General features: G+C 43.8%; 1 protein-coding gene across 1 annotated transcript; it reads right to left on the reverse strand.

Annotated features, from left to right (window-relative positions):
• Positions 1-1,660: 1,660 nt before the first annotated feature.
• LOC139305410 (kinesin-like protein KIF21A) lies at positions 1,661-19,979 on the reverse strand. Its single transcript, XM_070929379.1, has 37 exons — positions 19,944-19,979; positions 19,159-19,395; positions 17,485-17,667; positions 16,896-17,045; positions 15,919-16,053; positions 15,666-15,830; positions 15,181-15,296; positions 14,351-14,546; positions 14,044-14,233; positions 13,145-13,208; positions 12,653-12,856; positions 11,983-12,030; positions 11,191-11,251; positions 10,967-11,078; positions 10,677-10,865; positions 10,392-10,591; positions 10,194-10,301; positions 9,795-9,863; positions 9,563-9,708; positions 9,326-9,470; positions 8,924-9,118; positions 7,674-7,775; positions 6,839-7,004; positions 6,540-6,560; positions 5,603-5,660; positions 4,569-4,623; positions 4,092-4,306; positions 3,784-3,957; positions 3,609-3,641; positions 3,317-3,453; positions 3,121-3,205; positions 2,918-3,007; positions 2,660-2,818; positions 2,459-2,576; positions 2,180-2,350; positions 1,836-2,035; positions 1,661-1,718 (listed from the first exon to the last, which is right to left on the reverse strand). The coding sequence occupies exons 1-37, from the start codon at positions 19,977-19,979 to the stop codon at positions 1,661-1,663; spliced, it is 4,791 nt and encodes a 1,596-aa protein (XP_070785480.1).
• Between the last annotated feature and the right edge of the window lie 1,384 nt (positions 19,980-21,363).

Below are 21,363 nucleotides of genomic sequence, written 5' to 3' on the forward strand. Positions count from 1 at the left end.
GAGATGCGGGTCAGAGAAGCCAGAGGGGAGCGTGCTGACAGGAAAGTAGAACCATTCAGCAGAGAGAGAATCACCACTTAAGGCTACAAATCCTTAAAGGAAACTGTCTGCGCATCAACCAGAGAATACTGAAACCAGAAACCCAGCTGCCATTTGTGACCGCTGACAACACATCACTGACTGGAATATTAAAGCCGTCGTGAGAGTTTGGGAAACATTGAAACACCTATATTAGTTTCCATTTTAAATTTGTAACAGTTAGTTACAGATAAAAGCAGGGAAAACAGAGGTAAAAACCAAACTGCAGTGAAAGCTAGTTTACCCATTTTTTCCTACCTGTTTCCTCCATTTTTTACCTTCCAACATCTTAGCAACCGAGTTTGTTATACTGCATAAATAAGGCATTAGCTAAATCTAAGAGGATCTATAGAGGAAAAAACAGACAAACTAGTGCTGCTAAAAGCTAAGTAGCCTGGCTTAGCAGAGCAGCAGTAACTGCTGTCTCAGCCTCTGAAACTAGAGGATTTCTTTTCAATTATTTGATGTGGTTAAGCTAACATATTTAAATATAGAGTAATTAATAGATCATCGGTGCAAATGGACAACAAAGCTAAGGTTATGAATTACCATTATGTTCCTCTGCTTGACTAAGTAGCCTTCAAACTTTCTGTAGTTGCTGCTCTCTGCTTTTGTAAGGCTGTATGTAGGAATATTATTGTCCAGCGGTGATAACACAGTTTTAGAGAGACATAATATCGTCCAGCAGTTGATTTAATGAACACTGGCTTAACACTGACTTAAATACTAGGAAAAAAATACAGAGCATTTGTAAGGACCCTGTCAAAGGAGCGCAGTATGTTATATTCACCCTCTCATGTTCCACTAGAGGGTTTGGCAGTAACAGCTGAAGAATAAGACCATATGCAGTTTCAGTAGTTATTTGGTCCTTGGTTACAGAGACCGCACACATACCCAAAATGACCTGCAGAGCAATGACAGGAAGACACAACACACCACGCATCATGTGAACACACAGGACAGACTGTTTCGGGACACAGACTCTTGCAGCAATCTTAGTTTCGGTGGACATAGATACGGTGCGAGGAAGCAAAGCATTTAATCAAAACCTGCTGTCTGCTTCTGCAAAATTCAATATATGCATAGAAGGTATCCATGTTGTGGAGAGCTGAACCGAGGGGAGGAATGTTGAAAGCACAGGAGAGACTCCCAGATCGATTGACACAGATCCATAAGTCCATATTTTTACTTTCATTTTTTTGTTTTCTGTTGCAGTTATGAAAGGCGCTGTCCATCGCAGCTGTTCTGTAGTCCTTGGAGCTCTACTGGAGACCTGAGGGGCTCCACTGTGATCTGTCTTGCCCCCCCCCAAAAAAAGTCTTTAAATACACTCAGCTTGAAAGATTGAGAGCAATCGCATCTAATTAGACTTCCCTGAAACTGATCCCTGTGGAGCATCAGTGAAGGATCAGAGTTGTTTAAAGATTCTTTTTCAGGCTTTCAGGGCCCCAGACCCACTTTGGGCTCCCATCCAACTCTTCATCAAGTCATGGGTGATGCAGTTGCTTCACAAATGATTCATTATGATTGGGTAAAGTATCCTCGATTTCAGGTCCGCTCTATGATTATGAGGGAACAGGTGTCAGTGGACTCCTTCCTCCAGAGATCCTTTGGCTTCCCAAATCTTCACCGTGCGGTCACTGCAAAACACACACACAAGACTCAAGATTCAGTATGTTTGATAGCAACGTATCACTACAGATTTGACAGTAATGAGAAAAGGCATTAAAAAAAAACGAGCATGCCCTGTGACTCACTCTGAGGCAGTGAACAGTTGGCTGCTGTTGGTGGCCAGGCCGTTGATGGGACTGTCGTGTCCCCGGACCTCGCCGAGGGGCGCAAGGGAGTCGGCGTGCCAGAGGCGAAGCAGCCCTCCTCTGCAGCCGCTGAGCAACACCGGGGAGCCTGGCACCACGCCCAGAGCGCTAACCCAGTCTGCCTGGGCGCTGACAGACTGCTAGAGGAAACAACAGCCAGTTAATTAGTGCAGAGTTTATTCTGTCTCAGATCAAACTCTGCTGAAACTTTTTTCAGATCATATAAATTGAACTCTTGGGAGGGGGGGGCTACGTAATACTATGCTGCTACGGTGTCAGCGTACCTGTAGCAGTTGTTTACTGGCCAAGTCCCACTTCTTGATGTAGTAGTCTCTGGAGCCACTGTAGAAAACATCTCTGTGCACGGCCAGAGACTCCACGCCGTCCTGGTGAGCGGGATCAAACGTGTGGCTGGAGGTGATGCTGCCCTGAGCACCTTCTGCCACCTCAAACATCTGGAGAAACAAACGCACATACCCACGATACAACTGCTTCTTGTGTAGTTTACTGCACACACATACAGAAATGGGAATTTATGACAGTTATGTGTGTGTCTCTCTTACTTTAATATGATGGTCTTTGGAACCAGTGAGGACAACATCCTGCCCATTACCCAATTTATCCACAGTCAGACACATGACAGGTCCCAAATGGCCAGTGAGCTTCCCCGTGGATACAAACCTGGAGGAAGAACGGAAAGAAGAGGAGATTATTTCTGCTCCGTCTGAGCGGTTTGAACAACTCTAATATGTGTTTGAACTCACTTGCGGAGGTCCCACATGCGCACAGCATTGCCAGCAGCGGCATAGAGGAAGGAGCCAGAGGGGTTGAGAGCGATCTGGTTGATCTGACTCTCTCCTGGTGGGATGGATAAACTCCTGGCAGAGGAACAGACGTCCCCTGAACCCACCTGGCCCGACGACCTGACATCCACAATAAAACGCAAAATACATCCTCATTAGGGGCATTGTGCTCAGACAATGATGAGCTGCGATGATGGAAGAAGACGACGTTGTACTTACGTGAGTGTGCGGATACACTTGGCCGAGTCTCGTATGTCCCAGACTTTGATGTAAGCAGTGGAAACCGTGAATACGAGACTAGAAGCGTACCTGAAATATAAGAACAAAAACACTGAAAACAGACAAAGTACTTTATCAAAAGCACCCCATGCACTACTGCTACTAAATGCCACTGCTATTTAACTTTTGCTGTGTACTAATACCTGACTGAGGCGACACTGCTGGGATGATCTGCCAGAGACATGATCTCCTGACCCGTCACCAAGTTCCACACTTTACATGTACGGTCTGAAATCACGCACACGGAGCACATGTTGGAGAATTAACAATAAAAAGGAAACATTCTTTTAAGGGCGGTTTTTTCAAAGAAAGAAATATGAAACGATTTTTTTTTTTTACCTTTGGATCCTGTGAAGAGCAGATCGTCTGTGGCGTCCACGCAGAGGACAGGCTTGGTGTGGCCCTCTGCTACGTAGACACACTGGAGTTTGGCCCCACGGCTGTTCTTCGGGGCCGCCACAGGGTTGATCACGCCTCTACAACACACATGACATGGTAAAAGCTATGCCTAGTGGCTACTGCGGTATATGTGATACATCAAAATAACATGATACCTTTTAAGTTTGCATTTTAAAAGAAGACCTATTTAAAAGGCTAAAACCTTACAGAGAAATTAAGAGATGAACATTACCTGTGGCCTTCGCTTACAGGTGACTCCTCCAACCTGAATAAGAAAACAAAGTAACATGAAATTGAATGTTATTCTTTGACCGTCTTTCATGGATGTCTTGAGTCATCCAGGACAGTATTTTTCCGTTCAAAGAAAAATACGTAACGCTTCGCTACTGATGGCACTTCTCACTTACAGTGATTTGTAGTCGCTGCCTTTAGTTTTACCCTCTGCTGTGCTCAGTGGAGGTGTGTGCGTGGGTGCTGGGATGTGTGTCGCCGTGGCTCCCTTTTCTTGCGCCTTCCTTCGGCTGAGGGGCGAGCGCTCCAGGTGCCTCCTCTCAGTCCCCGTAGGTGACCTGGATCCTGAACTACAGAAAAAGTGACAGGAGTCGCAATATTTTAAGAGCTGAGGTACGGAATGATGAACCAAAATAAATGTCCAACATTTCAAACAGAGAGAAATAATTGTCTGCCACTGGGAAATGCTGCCTTTAACACTTACATGCCAGCTGGCCTGGCAGAGAGCGCAGATGGGGAAGCAGTTTGCTGGCGGTCAGGGGTTTGACCAAGCGTGTGACCCTGCATGTCTGCTGGCCCTTCCAGGCGCTCTGAGAGGGGCAGCAGAGGGGCCGAGAAGTCTCCGGTGGGGGATTCACAGGACAGCTCTCCACTGCTGGCATACAGCAGCTCCATCTGGGTGGTGGTCCGCCTGCGAGCCTGGGGGACCAGAAATTGTTTGGCTCAATATTCAGCTGACTCACCAGTCAATGGACCAGTTAGTAATCGTTCCAAGTCCTATAAATAACTACTGTGGAATGGAGAAAGCTGTACTTACAGGAGGTAAAATAGGACAGGATGTAAAATACGTATCCAAGAACATTTGTTTTTGACTTTTACTGTTACTGCAGCATATTGGACATAGAGTACATGGGTCTACTAAGGAACCTTTTTACAGTTTATCAGATGCACAGTACAGTACCTTGCTTCTCGGCCTGGATTCACCACATAACTTCAGGAGATCTGATGCCAGTGAGCTGAAACAAAGTCGGGTTTTTTTTAATTAGTTACACCCACTACATGCTACCATGCTCAGGTTAAGCAGGTATCATTTTCATTATGTTTATCATCTTAGTTTGGATGCCATGCGGCTAGTGTGGCTAAAACATTTACATGGTTGTTGGCAAGCAATCAGCTGCAATATAGGCAGGATATGTGGCGCTGCCTCCAACTCTCCAGTGTGAATGACATTTATCGTATACTACCGGACTATTTCTATTTCATTATCACACTTAATCGAATCTTTTGTTTTTTATATTGGGGATGTCTTTGTATAAGCCCCTTGGATTCTTTTCTCACCTGTACATGTATGTATGTTCAATCATAAAGTGTCTTTTATTATGATTGTTTGTACAAATAAAGTAAAGCTAAAAACTGTTTCTGTATTAAACTACAAGACTGAACAGACAAAAGGACGATGTCTTTGAATGACATACTGTATCTGTAGCTAATGTTTATAGCTATGCTCACATCCACTAACACAGCTAACAAATACCAATAATATCCCCTATAGCGCCCTACACACCCATGGTCCGCCCTACACAGGTGTTTTCACTCATGTAGCCTCTCCACAGGACTGTGTGGGTGAGTTGACCTCCCCCTCCTGTTTGTTTTGGTTCACATGTTCAGACTGGACAACATACACCTTTATCATTTGTATTGGAGCATGCAGTTTGGCAGCATCAAGTGACTCCCATCTCTGCCAAACATCTACCTGAGTCTAATTAGCCAGAATCAAACTCACCTGTGTGCTCCTTGCAGCGCAGGTGTAATTAATAACATTACTGAGGGCCTGGTCTCGCAAGCCAGGTACATGTACAATACAAAGACACTGGAAGGGACACGCCTAAATGGAGTGCAGCCATAACTAATGTTATCAATTACACCTGTGATTTTCCCACTATGACATAAACGTTAAACATAAAAACATACACTACCCTGTGTGTCAGGATTTACCTGCCCTCCGTTGCTGGACTGGGGGTGGACTCGTCACTGCTGCTGTCGTCTCCATTCTCTGTACAGTAAAACACACTCATTCATTAACACACATAGCGAAAAATAGGATTCTCACTTAATTTGCAAAGCATATGTGTGCTACAGTATATCTGCTAACAGACTTTATTTTCAAGAACGTCCATTCAGAAATATAATGGCACAATAATGATTATGGCTTCAGCAGTTCATAACAAAGTCAGGGGTCTCCAGGTTTAGTTTTACATAAAGGGGGACAATCGGGTGTCATTAGTGTGATGCCACTGGAAGCTACAGTGTTTGTCCTGTGGGGAGAAAGCATGAGAGAAGCAGAAAGACACGAACACAGAAACACAGACATACAAATTGCTGTGCACACAAGACTTTAGCTTTGAGTCCTGCCACAGCGTGGACTTTTACTGCTGTTTAGTTTTAGTGACAACAGCTCGAGTAAGTGGGACTTGCTAGCAGGAGGGGTAACGGGAAACTTAACACAACACATCATGCACGTAATGGCAGAGTTACTTCAACTGGTTAGTTCTTAAAAAGAAGGACTGGGGGTTGATGCACACTACAAGATTCCTTAATTTAGTTGAGAAATATAGTTATCAAAAGCACATTTAATGCATCAAATATAGTTAGGCAAAAGAAAGAAAAGAGGACAAGAATCGCCCAACTAAATAAGTCCAAACAGTCCCATCTTTAAGCCCAAAGAGCCATATGCGCGCCTTTACAAAGATTAAACTACACTTATGAGACCAAAGGTTGGCAAAGGCTTTTTAAAAATTAAAATGTTGTTTTTGATCTTTTAGAGAAATTCCATATTTTCCTTTAATTGGGGGTGAATCTTATGGAAGTCTTGTAGTGCGCATGTGCCACGCGCTCTCAAACACAGTGACATTGCTATGCATCTCATACTCACCCGGCGACAGGTAACCTAACTCTGAGTTCACGGCAACACAACAAACAAAGAAAACAAACAAATCAAAATCCAAACCCAAAGACGACTTTATTTTACAGGCCGGCTTTTTTTGTTTCATAGAGAATTCAATGGATAAGCTGACACATTTTCTCTTGTACAGCATATTTCCAGAACAAAGTATTAAGTCTCTCTGCACACCTACAAACAAAACTGAGGCCTGCAAAATAAAATGAAAAAAAAAAAAAAGGTGATTGTGATTGACATGCTCAGACCGGTATCGATTTGTGGGCGTTTCCCACCTTGCAGAGCGCTGCCCAGCAGAGCGTCCAGCTCCGGGTTGATTTCAGCTTTCTCCTTCAGCATGTGGAACAGCAGCTGGTTCTGGGTGGCGCTGTTGATCTCCGTCTGCTTCAACCTGCCCTCCATCACCTTTAGTTGGGAATCCTTCTGAGACGCCTGCAGACCCTGACAGTGACCACACAGCAGGTTATCACGGGAGACGCGGCAGTGCATTATTTTTAATTGCTTGTACATCTCAGAAACAGGAAAACCCAATGAAGTCGTATCTTTATCTTTTCTAGCTTACGTTGCTGTTGTTACCTCCACTTCTTTATTTATTCTTTGCTGCTAGGTTTGAGCGCATTTCCTCACTAGACCAGTTAGGTTTCATCAAATCTAATCTTATCTAATCTAATTGAAACTTAATTTAATCACATCATTCCATTTAAAGTCTCACTGGATTCAATCTTCTAAAAGGAGCCATGGCTACGAAAGCAAGATCAAGATGAGAAGACACAGTTGCCACAACAACCAACAGTGTACAGCAGCAATCACAGTGCAATCAAATTCATACAGTCCAATTAGTATGAAAGATGTGGGTATCAAATGAATCATAAAAACACAAGGAGTGCTTCCTGTTATCTTGTAATTGATCTATGTTGGATGAACATGCTGGGGTTGCATGACTCATAATAAATCTTAAACTAAAAGCGAAGGGTTTATCAGGTTAAATAAGTTGCTTCCAGAATAATACAGAAACCTGACTTTACCTGTTGTCAGTACGAGAATGCAAACAAAGACACACTAATAACATTAAGACTGAAATAACATTAGGTCAGCAAAGGCGGTAGGTACCTTATTGATGGCCATAGTCATGAAATGGTCCAGAAGGAAGCGGGCCTCTGATAAATTACAGGAGCTGATCACCGCGGTAACATCCACTGTGTCCCCTTCCTCCTGTAGCACAGAATAATAACACATTCAATAAAGTGGCACTGTCAGAAACCAAGTCATAGGACAATGTATTTGACCATAGCGTATGCTGTGCAAAATGTGGAGGAATATTTAGGGAAATACAGCAACCATACTGCTACCACCGGCACCTGGTTAGCTTAGCTTAGCACAAAGACTGGAAACGGGTGGAAACAGCTAGCCTGGCTCGGTCCAGAGAACACAAATTAGTTCTTACACAGAGCTTCGTTGCTGCTAAATATTTACACCCAGCACCTGCCAGGTGTGGTGTAGCTAACTGAACCGACAAAGCTAACCTTAGCTTGCTAATACATACCCGCTTAGTTTGAAATGAAAAGTAGGTATTGAGATATGGTTGACACTATGGGCACGACCTTGCCTGGCCTTACAAAATATTATCATTATTGTAAACTGTATAAATACTACCAATTCTAACACACATATTTCTCTACATTTCTAAAAGATTGTCAGTTATGTTTAATATACCGTGTCTTCTCCTAAAACTGTAATTTCTGAAAGTCAATACTAGCCATTGATGGTACAGTACAGTGACTTCCTATTTACAGGCATCTGATACACGTAGCTAGCAGCAGTAAATGTCTGCCATTATTCACCCTTCCTATGACTTCGGATCGCTCATTCTTTAAGCTCAATAATAATTCATTAAAAACTATTTATGGAGCACCATGACAGCTTGACAGAGTGAGCGTGCTACATGAACCAGCGAGGCCATGCCGAGCAGATGCTCTTCAAACAACACATTTGTAAAGTTCCATTTATGATCTGCTGTTCAGTGTGCATCATTAGGCTGCTGGCCCTAAGTTTTTGGCTGTAGTAATGGGGCTGCACTGCCAGTGGTTGTTGTTTCATTGGGCCTATTATTCTGACAAATAAACGCCTGATGCCTATTTGTCAAAGTTGGGTCCAAAATGCTCTGGGAGGTGTCAGTGGAGCTAAACTGTGCAATTATTTCCCAATTGTTTGCCTCAGAGCCACACAGGTCCAGTCATATACTAGCTAAGGAGGTGGTGATACACAAGACTGTGCATTGTTAAATGCACATTCACTGGCTTGATTCCCACAATTTCTTTCATCTATTAAGCATTACATCTACACATTCCCCACCACCTCACCTTGGCCTCCTCCATCTGCATGATGTTGGCCTGGCAGTCGGCGATGCTGTCGTTGATGTAGTCGATGTTGGCGCTCAGAGACTCAAGCTCCTCGTTCAGGGAGGACAGGGAGCGGTCGGCGTCGGCACCCTCCACCGCCATCTTTTCTCTCTTTCTGGACACTCGCTCCCTCCGCCTGGTCAGCTCCTCCCGTTGCTATAGTGGTGGTGGAGTTTCAGGGGGGAAAATTTGTCAGCGTCCATTTTGAACTTTGGGTTTTTGGAACTATAGTAAATGTAATAATACATACTGCTATGGCAAAGATATATCTGCAAAGGTTTCACAGGCAAATATCATTTTCCATTTATTTTACAGGACTGGAATCATCATTTCTTCTCCTCTTGCTTTATTTTCCTGCGTTACCTTCAGCAGTCTGTTCATATCTGTCTCCATGTTAGAGATGGTCATCCTCTGCATGATGATGTCAGTGACGCGTCTCTCCAGCGACTGCCATTTGGCCCTGGCTGTCCTGCTGAGGTAGGTGCTTCCCATCCGCACTGGGGAACTCCTGAGGAGAAAGACGTTGCTCTTTTTTAGAATTGTTAAAACGCACAACTCTCAACACTGTGAGATACAGACCTTGACACACGTATGCCGTACCTGGCTCCATTGGACGGGGGCGCTCCAGAGGCATGCATCCTCCCTGCGGTGGCTCTATGTGACGGCTCCTGGAGGGGCTCAGGTAAGCTCACCTTCCTGCTCACCTTCCCAGACACGGGCCTCACCTGCCGCCTGAGAGCTGTCACCTGATGCATTTGACATTTGCACATCAGAGTGAAACAAAAGCGGATGCAAACCCAGCGATATTGTCCATACTCTCCCCTCTACTCACCTCCTCGTTCTTCCTGCGAAGAATCAACTCCTGTTGTCTTTTCTGGGCCTCCATCTGCTTCAGTTGGTGCTGCAATATGAATAAATATTAGGAAAGGAACAGTCATCTACAGTGGGAAAGTGAGAGATTGGTAAACTACGACCTTGAGTAAGTCATGAAAAGAATCAACCTACTACATCAACAGAGCAGGAATGTATACATTATTTACTTTACTACACCACTGAACTTACTCAATTTGAGAGCACTAACTATGATTTTTTTGAGAGCACTGTATCAGCCTAAAAACCTTCAGTTTAGGTGGGTTTACCCATGACTATATATTTTCTGATCTGTAAAATAAACCAAATAAAAGCACTATGACAAATATTAGCTCTCTGTGAATGTTTCCATCCCTCTCACCTCTGCTCTGCGCTGGTCTTTCTTCAGAGAGGCAATCTCCCTGTTCCTCCTGCACTCGGTGGCTCTGTTCCTCTCTTGCTGCTCCTTCATCTGACGCATCAGCACCACCTGGTGGAAGAGACACGACACAGCAGGAGAAAATCAGCACGGCAACAGGGCAGGCGTAAAAAGAGAAAGCGAAAAGACCTATTCCTTTACCTTGGTCTTCTTCATCTCGGTCACGTCCAGCTGGAGCTTCTTGAGCTGCTTCTCGTACTGCGACTGGTTCTTCAGCAGGCGGGCGTGCTCCTTCTGCGCTGACTGGAGCTTCTGCAGCTCTTTGTTCATGGAGCTCAGCTTCCTCTCATATTCCACTTTGATCTTCTTGGCCTTCTCCTCCGTGCCCGACTCCACTGAACCTGGAGAAAGAAAATCATGAAAGAATATCTCATCTGTTTCAGAGATGTATTTAGGTAACAACTACTGTCTGCATGTGTGTCTTACCCATATTATGCAGCACCTTGTCCCTCTCCAGCTGTGTGTCTTTGATCTTGTTCTGCAGCATCATCAGCTTCTGCTCGTACTGCTGTTTGAGAGTGTGCAGACGCCGCTGGCTGTTCTCCAGCTCGTCTATCAGCTTCTGCTTGATGGCGATCTCACAGGTGATGTTGGCCAAGTCGGCCTGGACGTTTTCTGCGCACAAACACATCATTAGATGCCAGATGCCTCTTCCACATCTATTACCAACCAAAGAAGCTGTACATAACGGCTTGTCTTGCTCCAGCTAATTGTACCTTTCTCCTCCAGTTCTTCAGAGTCAGACTCATCGGACGTCTCATCTCCAGCCACGTCAAAGTCCTCCTCCTCTCCATCTGCATCCTCGCCTTCTTCGTGGTCGCTGCCATCCTGGCAACGCACATGAAGAAGACAAACAAAACAAAAAACACACACTAAGAAATGCGTCATGAATATCTTTAAATAGCAATCTAACAGCTCGATTTAGAGATTCTCCACCTACCACCTCGGCCTCCTCGTTGCCTCGCTCGTGCTCGTTGTCGGGCACTTCCTCTTTGACAACACTGAAAGAGGAAAAGGCTGTTAGCCAGCTACCGAACAAGACCCAGTTCTTACACTGTACGTCCGATTTGGAATTAACTGCCATTTAAATTACAACATGGATGGGTAAATCACATGCAAATGATTATTTGATCAGATCAGGAGTAGATGTGGAATCAGTGTTGATTAATGAATGATTTCACTGTGATTGCATGGGAGGGGGGGGCAACATTAATGATGCACTGGGTAAGACAAAATGATCACGACTAACAGTTACTACCAACCACATTATGAGCTGATTTCATTTTAAGAAGGGCTGTCACACACTACTAAGATTTGTTGACCAAATTCTACAGACCATCATCTTTAAAAAAACCTTTTATCCTTTTTTTTCCTTTTTTTTTTTAAGGTTGAGACACTACTTATGATGAGATCTGATCAACATCTTGCAGTGTGCAGTGAAGAGGAAGAAAGAGACAGAACAGAGGGTTAGGAGGAAGAGGTAAGAGCTGGTTAAAATATCTGCTTCCCTCCAGGAGTGTAAACCACCTGTAGCTGCAGAAGACGTTACAGATTAGTCACTTTGGGATCTTAGAAAGGGAGATTTGGGTTCGGACCTGGGTCAACAATCAAACTGGAATCTGAAGTCAATTATTTGGTGCATTTCAATCGGAGCACAAAGGGACATGATTTGCACTGCTGGTAATTGAACCAGATTCAGATTTGACCCAATCCTGGATGGGATGTAGCAAACCTGGTGTGTTCAACCTCTTGGGGCAGACTTTCTTCGTATCGCCTTAGTCTTCAGAGAGAAGGTTGGGGGGGTTGGGGTGGTGGGGGAGTTGTGGATGGTGAGGCGAGGTGAGGAGGAGGTAGAGGGGGTCCACAGAAGTTGGGGCAAATGAGGGAATATTAGAGACAGAGAGTGAGAGAGCAGCAAGAAAGACCAGGTGAGTGCAGAAAGTCTCACAAACACATGATGAATGATCGTGGAGACGCTACAGACAACCTGAAAACAATTACCAGATCACAAATAAAATTCCTCGCTTCTAATGTGCGCAGAATGAATGCAGATCTCAAGCCGGCCCTCGCAAGTGTAGAAAGTGCACAGACACACGAACAACAAAAGGACAAATTATCATTGAGCGACAGTGTGCCAGAGCAACCATCATCATTAGCTGTTACTATCTTCTTCATCTCAATGCAGCCTTCATCCCATTAAAGAAACATCAGGGTGTAAACTGCTAATGCAGGGAGCCAGGAGATAATTACCCACAACACACCAGGCCACACACCCTCGCCATGGCAACAGACAAACTCTCCTTTTTCAGTTTCTTCTCGATGCTTATGTCTTTCTAATTCGGCTCCAAGAAGACTTCACAAGATTCAACACCAAAAGTTTCTTTAAAGCAACAACACTGTACCTCTTCTTCTTCTTCTTCTCCTTCTTCTTGAGTTTCTCCAGGTCTTTCTTGGCCATCTCGATGACCTCGCTGGCCTCCTTCTCTGGGGCGAGGAGGGCGGGGGAGAAGGAGCCGGGGCCGCCGTACAGTGAGGAGCGTGTGGAGGCCCGAGCCAAAGTCTTCCTGAGATTCTCGCTCACTGCTTCACTTTCAAGAAGTTTAGCTCTAAAGGAAGGGGGGGGGGGGGGGGGTTACAGTCGTGTGGTGTCACTGTCATGAACAAGTGTTTTTAATTGCTGTTAAAGTTTCAACAGATCTTGATCTCAATTAAATAAAACAAAATAACGAACACACATTTTAGGTTTGAATTCCTGCGGCCTTTGCTTGTTTCTTTCCTTTCACTGTATGATTACATTAGTCAATGGTGCCTAAGTGGTTTGGAATGGATGCTAATCAAGTAATAACACTAAAACACTACAACAAAATTCAATTAAAAATGTGGTTACTACATACCTGAGCTCCTCGATTTCTTTGATGTAGTTCTGAATCATGTTCCCGATCTCTTCACTGCCTTCACCTATACATATATACATATATCACTTTAGCTTTAACATGGATTCGTGGTGGAGAAGAAGACTTGTAACATGTTAACATGTTCTTGCAGTACTTCTGTGAGAACCATTTAAGAAACATGCTTTAGTGAACCAGCTCACATTTCATCTAGTGCCATCAGCACGTTCAAATTGTAATTCATCCATTACTTTTTAGAACTAAAAACCTGTAAAACTAATGATATAGTGTTTAGTGCTAATTAGCAAATGTTAGCATGCGAACATGCTAAACTGGTGAACCTTGTAATCAAACCTGCTAAACATCCGCATGTTAGCATACTGACATTAGCATTTAGCTCAGTTCACAGCTGCTAGCATGGCTGTGGACTTTTATTGAAACAGTAAACCAAATGGATATCTATTTTTTGGTACATAAAACTGTGTTCAACCAACATTTAAAACAATATGAAAAATATTGATAATAAAATGTTAAAAGTATCTGGTAACATATAGCAAGAAATGTATTGTGTATGTGCCAAAACGTGTAATCTTCAATAGTACTATATTATAATAATAATAATAATAAAAATAATAATAATAAAAAAGTATGTTGTGATTTTTGACAAGACAACAGTGTATTGATACCATGGGCGATTATCAAGAATATGCAACAAGTCTCATAAGGTTGTCTAAAATGCTATACTGTTAAGGAGGCTAAAAAATATTTACCTCAATTGCAAAAACATACATATACATATATATATATATATAACTAATATGGTTTGTGTTTTTTCACCTTGCTAATATAGTTCCCAACTAAGGCAGCACAAACAGCACAGCACAAAGGGTTTTTTAACCCACCTGCTTTAGCCAGGGCCTGGTTGGCCTGGTCGCTGAGGATCTGTGTGAGTCTGGCTCTCTGGGCGTCGATGGTCTCCTGCATGGCCTTCACTCTCACCCTCAGGTTGTTGTTCTCCGTCTGCAGCATGGAGTTCTCGTGGACCAAGTCGTTGATGCCCTCCATGCCATCTTCACCCACCATACGCTTCCCCTGAACATCAGACAGGGAAGTTAATATCATGGAATATTTTCCACTCACGTCTTATGCACTGGTTTGACGTTCTCTGTTCGTCTCTTATTCCATCTACCTTTGCTTCTGCCTTCTTACCGTCCTATACTCCATCAGCTCCATCTGCAGCCGCGCTATCTCTGTCCTCAGGGCGCTGATCTGCTGGCTGGCTCTGTCCTGGTTCACCACCACCTTGTTCTTAATGTTTCGGGCTCTGTTGGCGTACTTCAGAGTGTTCAAGGTCTCCATGAAGTCCCGGTCCGAAGGGCTGATACAGGCGATCATCATTGTTTGACTGGAGTACGCACAAATGGAGAGCGGTGATGGTCTTCATATTGTCTTTAAAACCTTTTAAACTTTGTGCAATCTACATACAAATCTGAATTTAGATATTAATGTATTGAAACCGTAATTGGTTACTGCATTAATGATGAAAGCAACTTGCATAAAAAAACACCAGATTTACAGTTAATGTTGCATCCTTGTTCTCAATATGTATATATGAGTACAGAAGTGCCCCACCCTGCATGTAGCAATGATTACTGTATTGTGGGTGTTTACTGTATTTTATGCCAAGTTGCAAATGACTAATCTATCCAGGGAATCTAGATGGTTAAAAGGAAGAAATAAGTTCTTCTTGTACTAATTCAGGCTAGTTAGTGATGAGGATTGCTATTTTAGGCACACTGAAGGACATATTTAACCTATAGGGTGCAAGTAAACATTTGATTAATTCAGACTAGCAAGATATATTTAATATTCACAGCAGCACTGCTCTCTACTGGTTGAAACTATTCATGTAGCTCTTCTGATTTCACTGATTTCAAAGCTGGTATGCAAACTTTTGCAGCATCAAAATAGCAGGTTTTTGATACATCGTCCAAGATATACAGTATATCCATATTTTTATAAGACTCAGCCCCACAAACCTGTTGCCACCCAGTGAGTCCTGTAACAGCCGGGTCAGTTTGGAGTCTCTGTAAGGCACATGAGTGGAGCGCTTACTCCTGTCTCCCAGAGCACTGATGACGTTTCCCAAAGCGAGCTGAGGTAAGACAGGGGAGAAAGACAAGCTTGTGACTGGATATTTTAGGGTAAAAACAATTCCATAACTTGCTGAAATAGGGAAGAAACATCACTCCACTTTTGAAAATACACCATTAAGTTGTACTTGTGAATCTATAAATAATGACACTTGTTAGTGTTAGGGACAGAAATTAAGTGTGCGGTTCAAGTTCTGGCCACTTGGGGGCTCTGTTGCTCCACAAAATGAAATGTGAATGTTGATATGTGCAATTAAAGAATGACCCGGAAAAAAGAAAAACACAATTTTCTGGTAGGCAATGTGACAACACAACACTAAATCACATGACTATGACCTGTTACTGCCCTGACATGCTCTCAGCTTCCTCACCAGCCCACAGTTGATGGAGATGCCCTCTTTAGCTCTGTCCCCTGTCGCTCCAGTTCTCTTCAGTCTCTCAGAACCAGCCAGGTCCACAAAGTGGAACTTCGCTGTCAGCGTCTCAAACTCATTAATCTCTGAGTCGTTCGTTAGACGGTTGTCTGTTGTATTATCCTGGAAGAGAAGGAACAGAAAATAAATACAAGATACACAATCTACCAAAACATCAGTAACACGTTCAGCTGTGTGTTAGAGTACGTACGTCATTATCGGGAGAGCAGACTCGCACTTGGCACAGGTGGATGGTGAAGATGGCGTGGGAGCGCGAGCTCTGGGCGTTCATCTGGGTGCTGGCGGTGGTACGAGACAGAGCGCCCAGCTTCAGACACTGCATCATCTGTTAGAGGAGAGGTGAAGGGAACGGACAGCAGGGGAGAGGGAGGGAGGAATAACAGACAAACATCACAGACATCTTTGAGTGACGGTCAAACTACACAGCAAATCTAAGACAATGATATTAATACAGAAACTGGTACGTCCAGAGGACCAGTCCATTATATAGCAATCAATGGGATTTGACAAGGAAAGGCAACTATTTTCTATTTTTGTCTTTAAAAGTAACAGTCGCTGTAAAAATGTATAAATGTAGTTTTTCAGTGATGTGAGCAAAACAAATACACTTCAATTCACCTCCACAATATTGAGGTGGAGGCATAAATCTCATATATAGATGTCTCAAAAACGTAGCAGCAGAAACTATTTGGACTGCATGGACAGAAACCACTAGAAGTAGTTTTTTGTATTTTTTAATCATAGTGGTGGTTTGGAGGAACAAATATTTTGCATTTCAGATTATCAGGATTGGATTATATTGATAAAACAATTGTTACTGAATTGCTACTCTTAAAATAAGGGGAATTTATTAGTAGTAGTACCGTTGCAATGATGGTTGAAACCATAGTAGAAGCAGTATGGGTCACAGTGCTAATGAGGCCAATGAGATGCTGCAGTAAAAGTAATTGTAGTAGTAGTAGTAGTGGTAGTATTAGCAGAAATAGTCCGGGTAGTAATAATACTAGAGTAGTGTAACTGCTGTAGTAATAGTCATAGATGTGCTGGTAGTAGTACTAGCTATGGTCATGTGCCATTGCTAAGTAAGTACAACTAAAATGCTGGACAAAGATGGGACTGGTGCAAAAGAAAACTGCTTTCAGGACGTCTTGGGGTGTCGACGCTGACCTCAGCCGCAGAGGCGACGGTGCGGGTGGTGACCCCCACGGTGTAGATGCCTCCGTTGGCGTCCTCGTGGATTTTGATGTTGGATCTCGACTTCCTGGCCTCGACGTCTCGCGTCGAGTCAAACAAGTCCAGCACCTCCTCGTTGTACAACTGGAGAGTGTGTTAAATCGATAAAAAACAGAAAATAGATAAGACAGGTAGATCATCGCATGACTAGTCGATATAATTATCACTTCCCGGCCTCATCTTCTGCCCTCAGCTGCTTCCTCATCAGCTGTTAGCAGCAGCCACTTGTTTGCCATTAAAACTAAAGCCAGGAGCTGACCACAGAGACAGACTAATGACAGTTGAATGGCTGTAGGGTCATCTGGTCACCCTTTCACAATTTACTACACCCCCTGCTGACCTTTGAACCCTTGCTGTCTGCATGCTCTGACTAATGGACCTTAAGTGGACTGGATGTTTTGGGTTTAGAGTTTGGACTGAGTGCTGATAAATGCACCTTAATTTGAAAGAAAAACACCAGTTTCTGGGTTTAAATCTGGTGAAATCATCATATTGTGGTCTGCCTCTGTGTGTGTTTCTGCACCTCCAGGAACTGTGCGTTGATCTTGAACTCGGGAACAGGCCTGCCCTGCTCGGTGGCAGCCTGTCTGCGCTCCTCGATCCCTCTGAACAGGTGGTTGACGGCCCGAGGAATGATACCCAGCTCGTCCTCTCCGATGCTGACGTCGAAGCCGGTTCCCATGGTGTAGGTCTTCCCCGAACCGGTCTGGAGGTGTGGGAGAAGACGGAGTCATCAGTTACTTTACAAAATGGGAATAAAAGTTTATTTCTGCTCTCATCATGTGTGTTTTCTGTATGTTTCTTATTTGTATCATTCGACCATTCAACTGCTCTGTTTTCTGGGTCTCAGAGGATTTGGGGTGCAGCTCATAACATGGGGGGGGTCAGAGGGGATGGGGTGGTCGCCATGGGGACAAAAAGAGGAATGCATCATTGAGCTCAAATTCACGCGTCACCCCCCGACGAAACGCCTGAAAGAGACGCTGTCTGGAGTGTGTGTGCCTGTGTGTATGTATGAGAACCATACAGTCGTGTGTGTGTGTGTTTGTTCTATGAGAATGAACACCTGTGTGGTTACTATGTGCACATACACTGTGTGTGTGTGTGTGTGTGTGTGTGTGTGGCCTCCACTGCGCCCTGTGAAAGGCTCTTTGACAGGAATACAAGGGCTGCAGGAACAATGTGAGGAGAGAATAATGAACAGAAAGAAGAGGAGCGGAGGGAAAGATTAAGAGGAGGGAAAGTTTAACTGCTGTTCAACTAGAGAGAGCTGCGGGAACACAAAAAATATATAAAAAGCCAAAGAGTTTTAAAAGTTTTTATGTTGGTGCATCATGAAGAAAACTACATTTAAAAGGAGGAGAATGCATTTTTCTTCAACTCCGCCATACATGGGTGTGAAAATGTGTGTTTTAAATAGTGTATTTGTCAACTTCTGTATCAACAGATTATTAAAGAAATGGTTCAATATTTTGGGGAAATACGCTTATGTGCCTACTTGCCGAGAGTTGGGTGAGAAGATTGATGCCACTCTCATACCTGTCCGTTCAATATAAAGCTGCAGCCAGCAGCTGCTTAGCTTAGCTTAGCATAAAGACTGCTCTCCTGGCTCTGTCCGAAGGTAACTGCATCCACCTAATAGAACCTCTTAAAGCTCACTACAGAACACGTTACATCTCGTTTGTTTAATGCGTAAGTGTAAAAACAGCAATTTAAGCTAACCAATAGCAATAGCTTCATATTTACTGTGCAGACATGAGAAAGTGAATAAGTGTATTTCCCAAAATAAAATAACTCCTTTAAAATAATGTTTTGACTTGGCAGTTTAGTGCTTTGATTGAGCAATAAACTCCCCTTCTATCACTCCCTCTCAGGCTAATCTATCAGTTGTGGGGGTGAGAGCACGTTGGAACATGTCAGCTGATATAGTGTATTGACAGAGCTGGTGCAGCCGTGAGGCCTGTTCACTCCCTTATTACTCATCTGATGAAATGAAATGAAATCAGCTTCGTATCACATGCTGCTGTAAATCTCGGGATGCTGCAAGTAGCTCCGTCCCCTTGAGCGATGCAAAGTCGAAACCTCAGCGAGTGAGAATAAGAGTGTGTGTGTGTGTGTGTGTGTGTGTGTGTGTGTGTGTGTGTGTGCCACGCCACTGTGCTGATCCAGAAACACCCAAGAAAGCCTGTCGACCAACCTGTCCGTACGCAAAGATGGTGGCATTGTAGCCCTCGAAGCAGCTTTCAATGAGCCTCTCTGTGCAGTGGGCGTAGATGGCTTCCTGCTGGCTGTCCATGTCGAAGACATGGTCGTAGGTGAAGGCCTTGTCCTTGCCCAGGACCACCTGTGGCTCACCGGGCATCACATAGGTACAGATGTGGCAGCCCTCGATCTTCTCTTTGGCCAGCTGAGGACGGATCCTGGTAGACAGACACAGGCAAAGATTTTTTTAAACTTCCCACAATCAGCCTGGATTGAAGCCTCAGTTACTTTTTAAATCCACAAACTTTCCATATTTTCAAGGGCCTTGGCAACTCTGTGGATGTTTGTTGATGTGTGTGTAAGAAGGAGGCACAGTGGAGCTGTCTGTGCATGCATCCAAAGCCTGATCAAGAATTTGTCTCATGTTGGAATACCATGATTGATTATTACAGGTTTGATGGCAAAAATGTAGCTCAGCTGAAGACAGGTAATATTTTCACAGAGCTGCAAGCCAATGAATGTGTGTGTGTGTGTGTGTGTGTGTGTGTGTGTGAAGGACCACGCAGTGCCAGCACACTCTCCAGCAGGCACCACACACAGCACAGTGCCCTCACTGTTCACGAGGAAGAGCGAGAGAGCAAGAGTGAGAGAGCTCTGGGTAAACAGTCCCACCCTGGATTTCATTAAGGAATCGCTCTGTTTGCTTTAGTGCAAATAAACACACTGTTATTACATCACTTCCTCCCATGATGCACCTCGGCCTCTCATCACTGAACTCACTGTCCGGCTGAAGAGGAAGTGGAAATATTTGGACATATTGGGAGCATTAAAATATCAACTTTGACAGAAAAATATTAAAGGTTATTTACAGCAAAGTAAATAATACTGAAATATACAGTAATAATATTGGATTATATGTATTTGAAAAAAAAGGAAATTCCCTGCTGGGATACCTTTTGTAGGTACTAAACGTATTTCTCCAAGGCAACAGTCAATAATAACTAAGACACCTGAGAGTCTCAGATCAGTACCGTTATAAATGGCTGCTATTGTTGCTCTTTGCTGGCAGGCATTAACTCTGAGTGAGTGTGTGTGTGTGTGTGTGTGTGTGTGTGTGTGTGTGTGTGTGTGTGTGTGTGTGAGTGTGTGTGTGTGTGTGTGTGTGTGTGAGGATGTGGCGCTTTGCATGCAGTTTGTATTCTGTGTGCAACACTTGTGTGTACACTTTTTGTGTGTGTGATTGCATTAAGAAAAGACTCTCCCATTCATCACAGCATTCAGAGTCTATAGAACGTCTGAATGGCCTGAAAGGACAGTTAGAGTGTGTGTGTGTGTGTGTGTGTGTGTGTGAATGTGTGACATCAGATCCCAGCTATTTAGCAGACTCTATCTGGGATTACAGCCCTGATGAGAAAAGAGGACAGAGCATGAAAGGGACCAAGGGATCCAGTCTTGAGCAGAGACACAGTCCTACCTGCAGTAACTGTACACCTGTAGAGCATTATCACTGTCAGCTTTGTGTTATAGACAGCAGAATTGCCAGATTTATCACAGTTTATACAGTGAATGATATATATGTATATATTATGTCAGCACTGTCTTTCATTAGTGACAGCCAAGTTAGTCTCGTTTAGGACTCCACTACATCTGGCTAAATATTCCCAGCAGACGCGGAGTTAGCATTAGCATTCATTTGAAGTTGTGCACATTAAATCGAACATAATAACAATTGTTCCAGGCGAAACTGATGTCACAGTCACAGTCAGGGTGTTTAGGTCATCTGAGGAGGCTGTGATTTAATGGTAGGGCGGTTTAGGGCATTACAGGAGTGAATCTGCATTAATCCTTTTGGCCACCTTCCTAAAACTTGTCAGAGGGCCATTACTGTAATCCAGCGTAACAATGGAGGCACTCACAGCTGCTTACAGCGAGGGCATGAAGTCACTGGGTTATTGTTCACTTCGGCAACTTAAAAGAAGTGTAACGAAATATGGGCTTCGACACGACATGTCAAATTTAGAAAATCTCATATTCAGTCTCACGAAATAAGTCAATGGTCATTTTGTAAAGGATTCAAGGGAACAAGTCTGCTTTACTGTAGCCCCATTTAGTCTTTCTGATTGTGCTCATCTCAACAGTGTGATGCAATCCTCGCTTTGTGTGGTTCTGCGACATCCCCAGGGTCCTCCATACATAGAGG

Source organism: Enoplosus armatus, chromosome 22 (genome assembly GCF_043641665.1).
Source record: "Enoplosus armatus isolate fEnoArm2 chromosome 22, fEnoArm2.hap1, whole genome shotgun sequence".
Taxonomy (NCBI): domain Eukaryota; kingdom Metazoa; phylum Chordata; class Actinopteri; order Centrarchiformes; family Enoplosidae; genus Enoplosus; species Enoplosus armatus.

What these genes read in the sequence shown, in the direction of transcription:
- LOC139305410 (XM_070929379.1), bottom strand. Translation starts at nt 19,979, where the DNA reads ATGTCCAAATATTTCCACTTCCTCTTCAGCCGGACA. An exon ending in CCAGGCCCTGGCTAAAGCAG is followed by an intron (nt 13,209 to 14,043) that starts GTGGGTTAAAAA and finishes ATATATGTATAG; the next exon opens with GTGAAGGCAGTGAAGAGATC. An exon ending in TGACTATGGCCATCAATAAG is followed by an intron (nt 7,005 to 7,673) that starts GTACCTACCGCC and finishes GGTCACTGTCAG; the next exon opens with GGTCTGCAGGCGTCTCAGAA.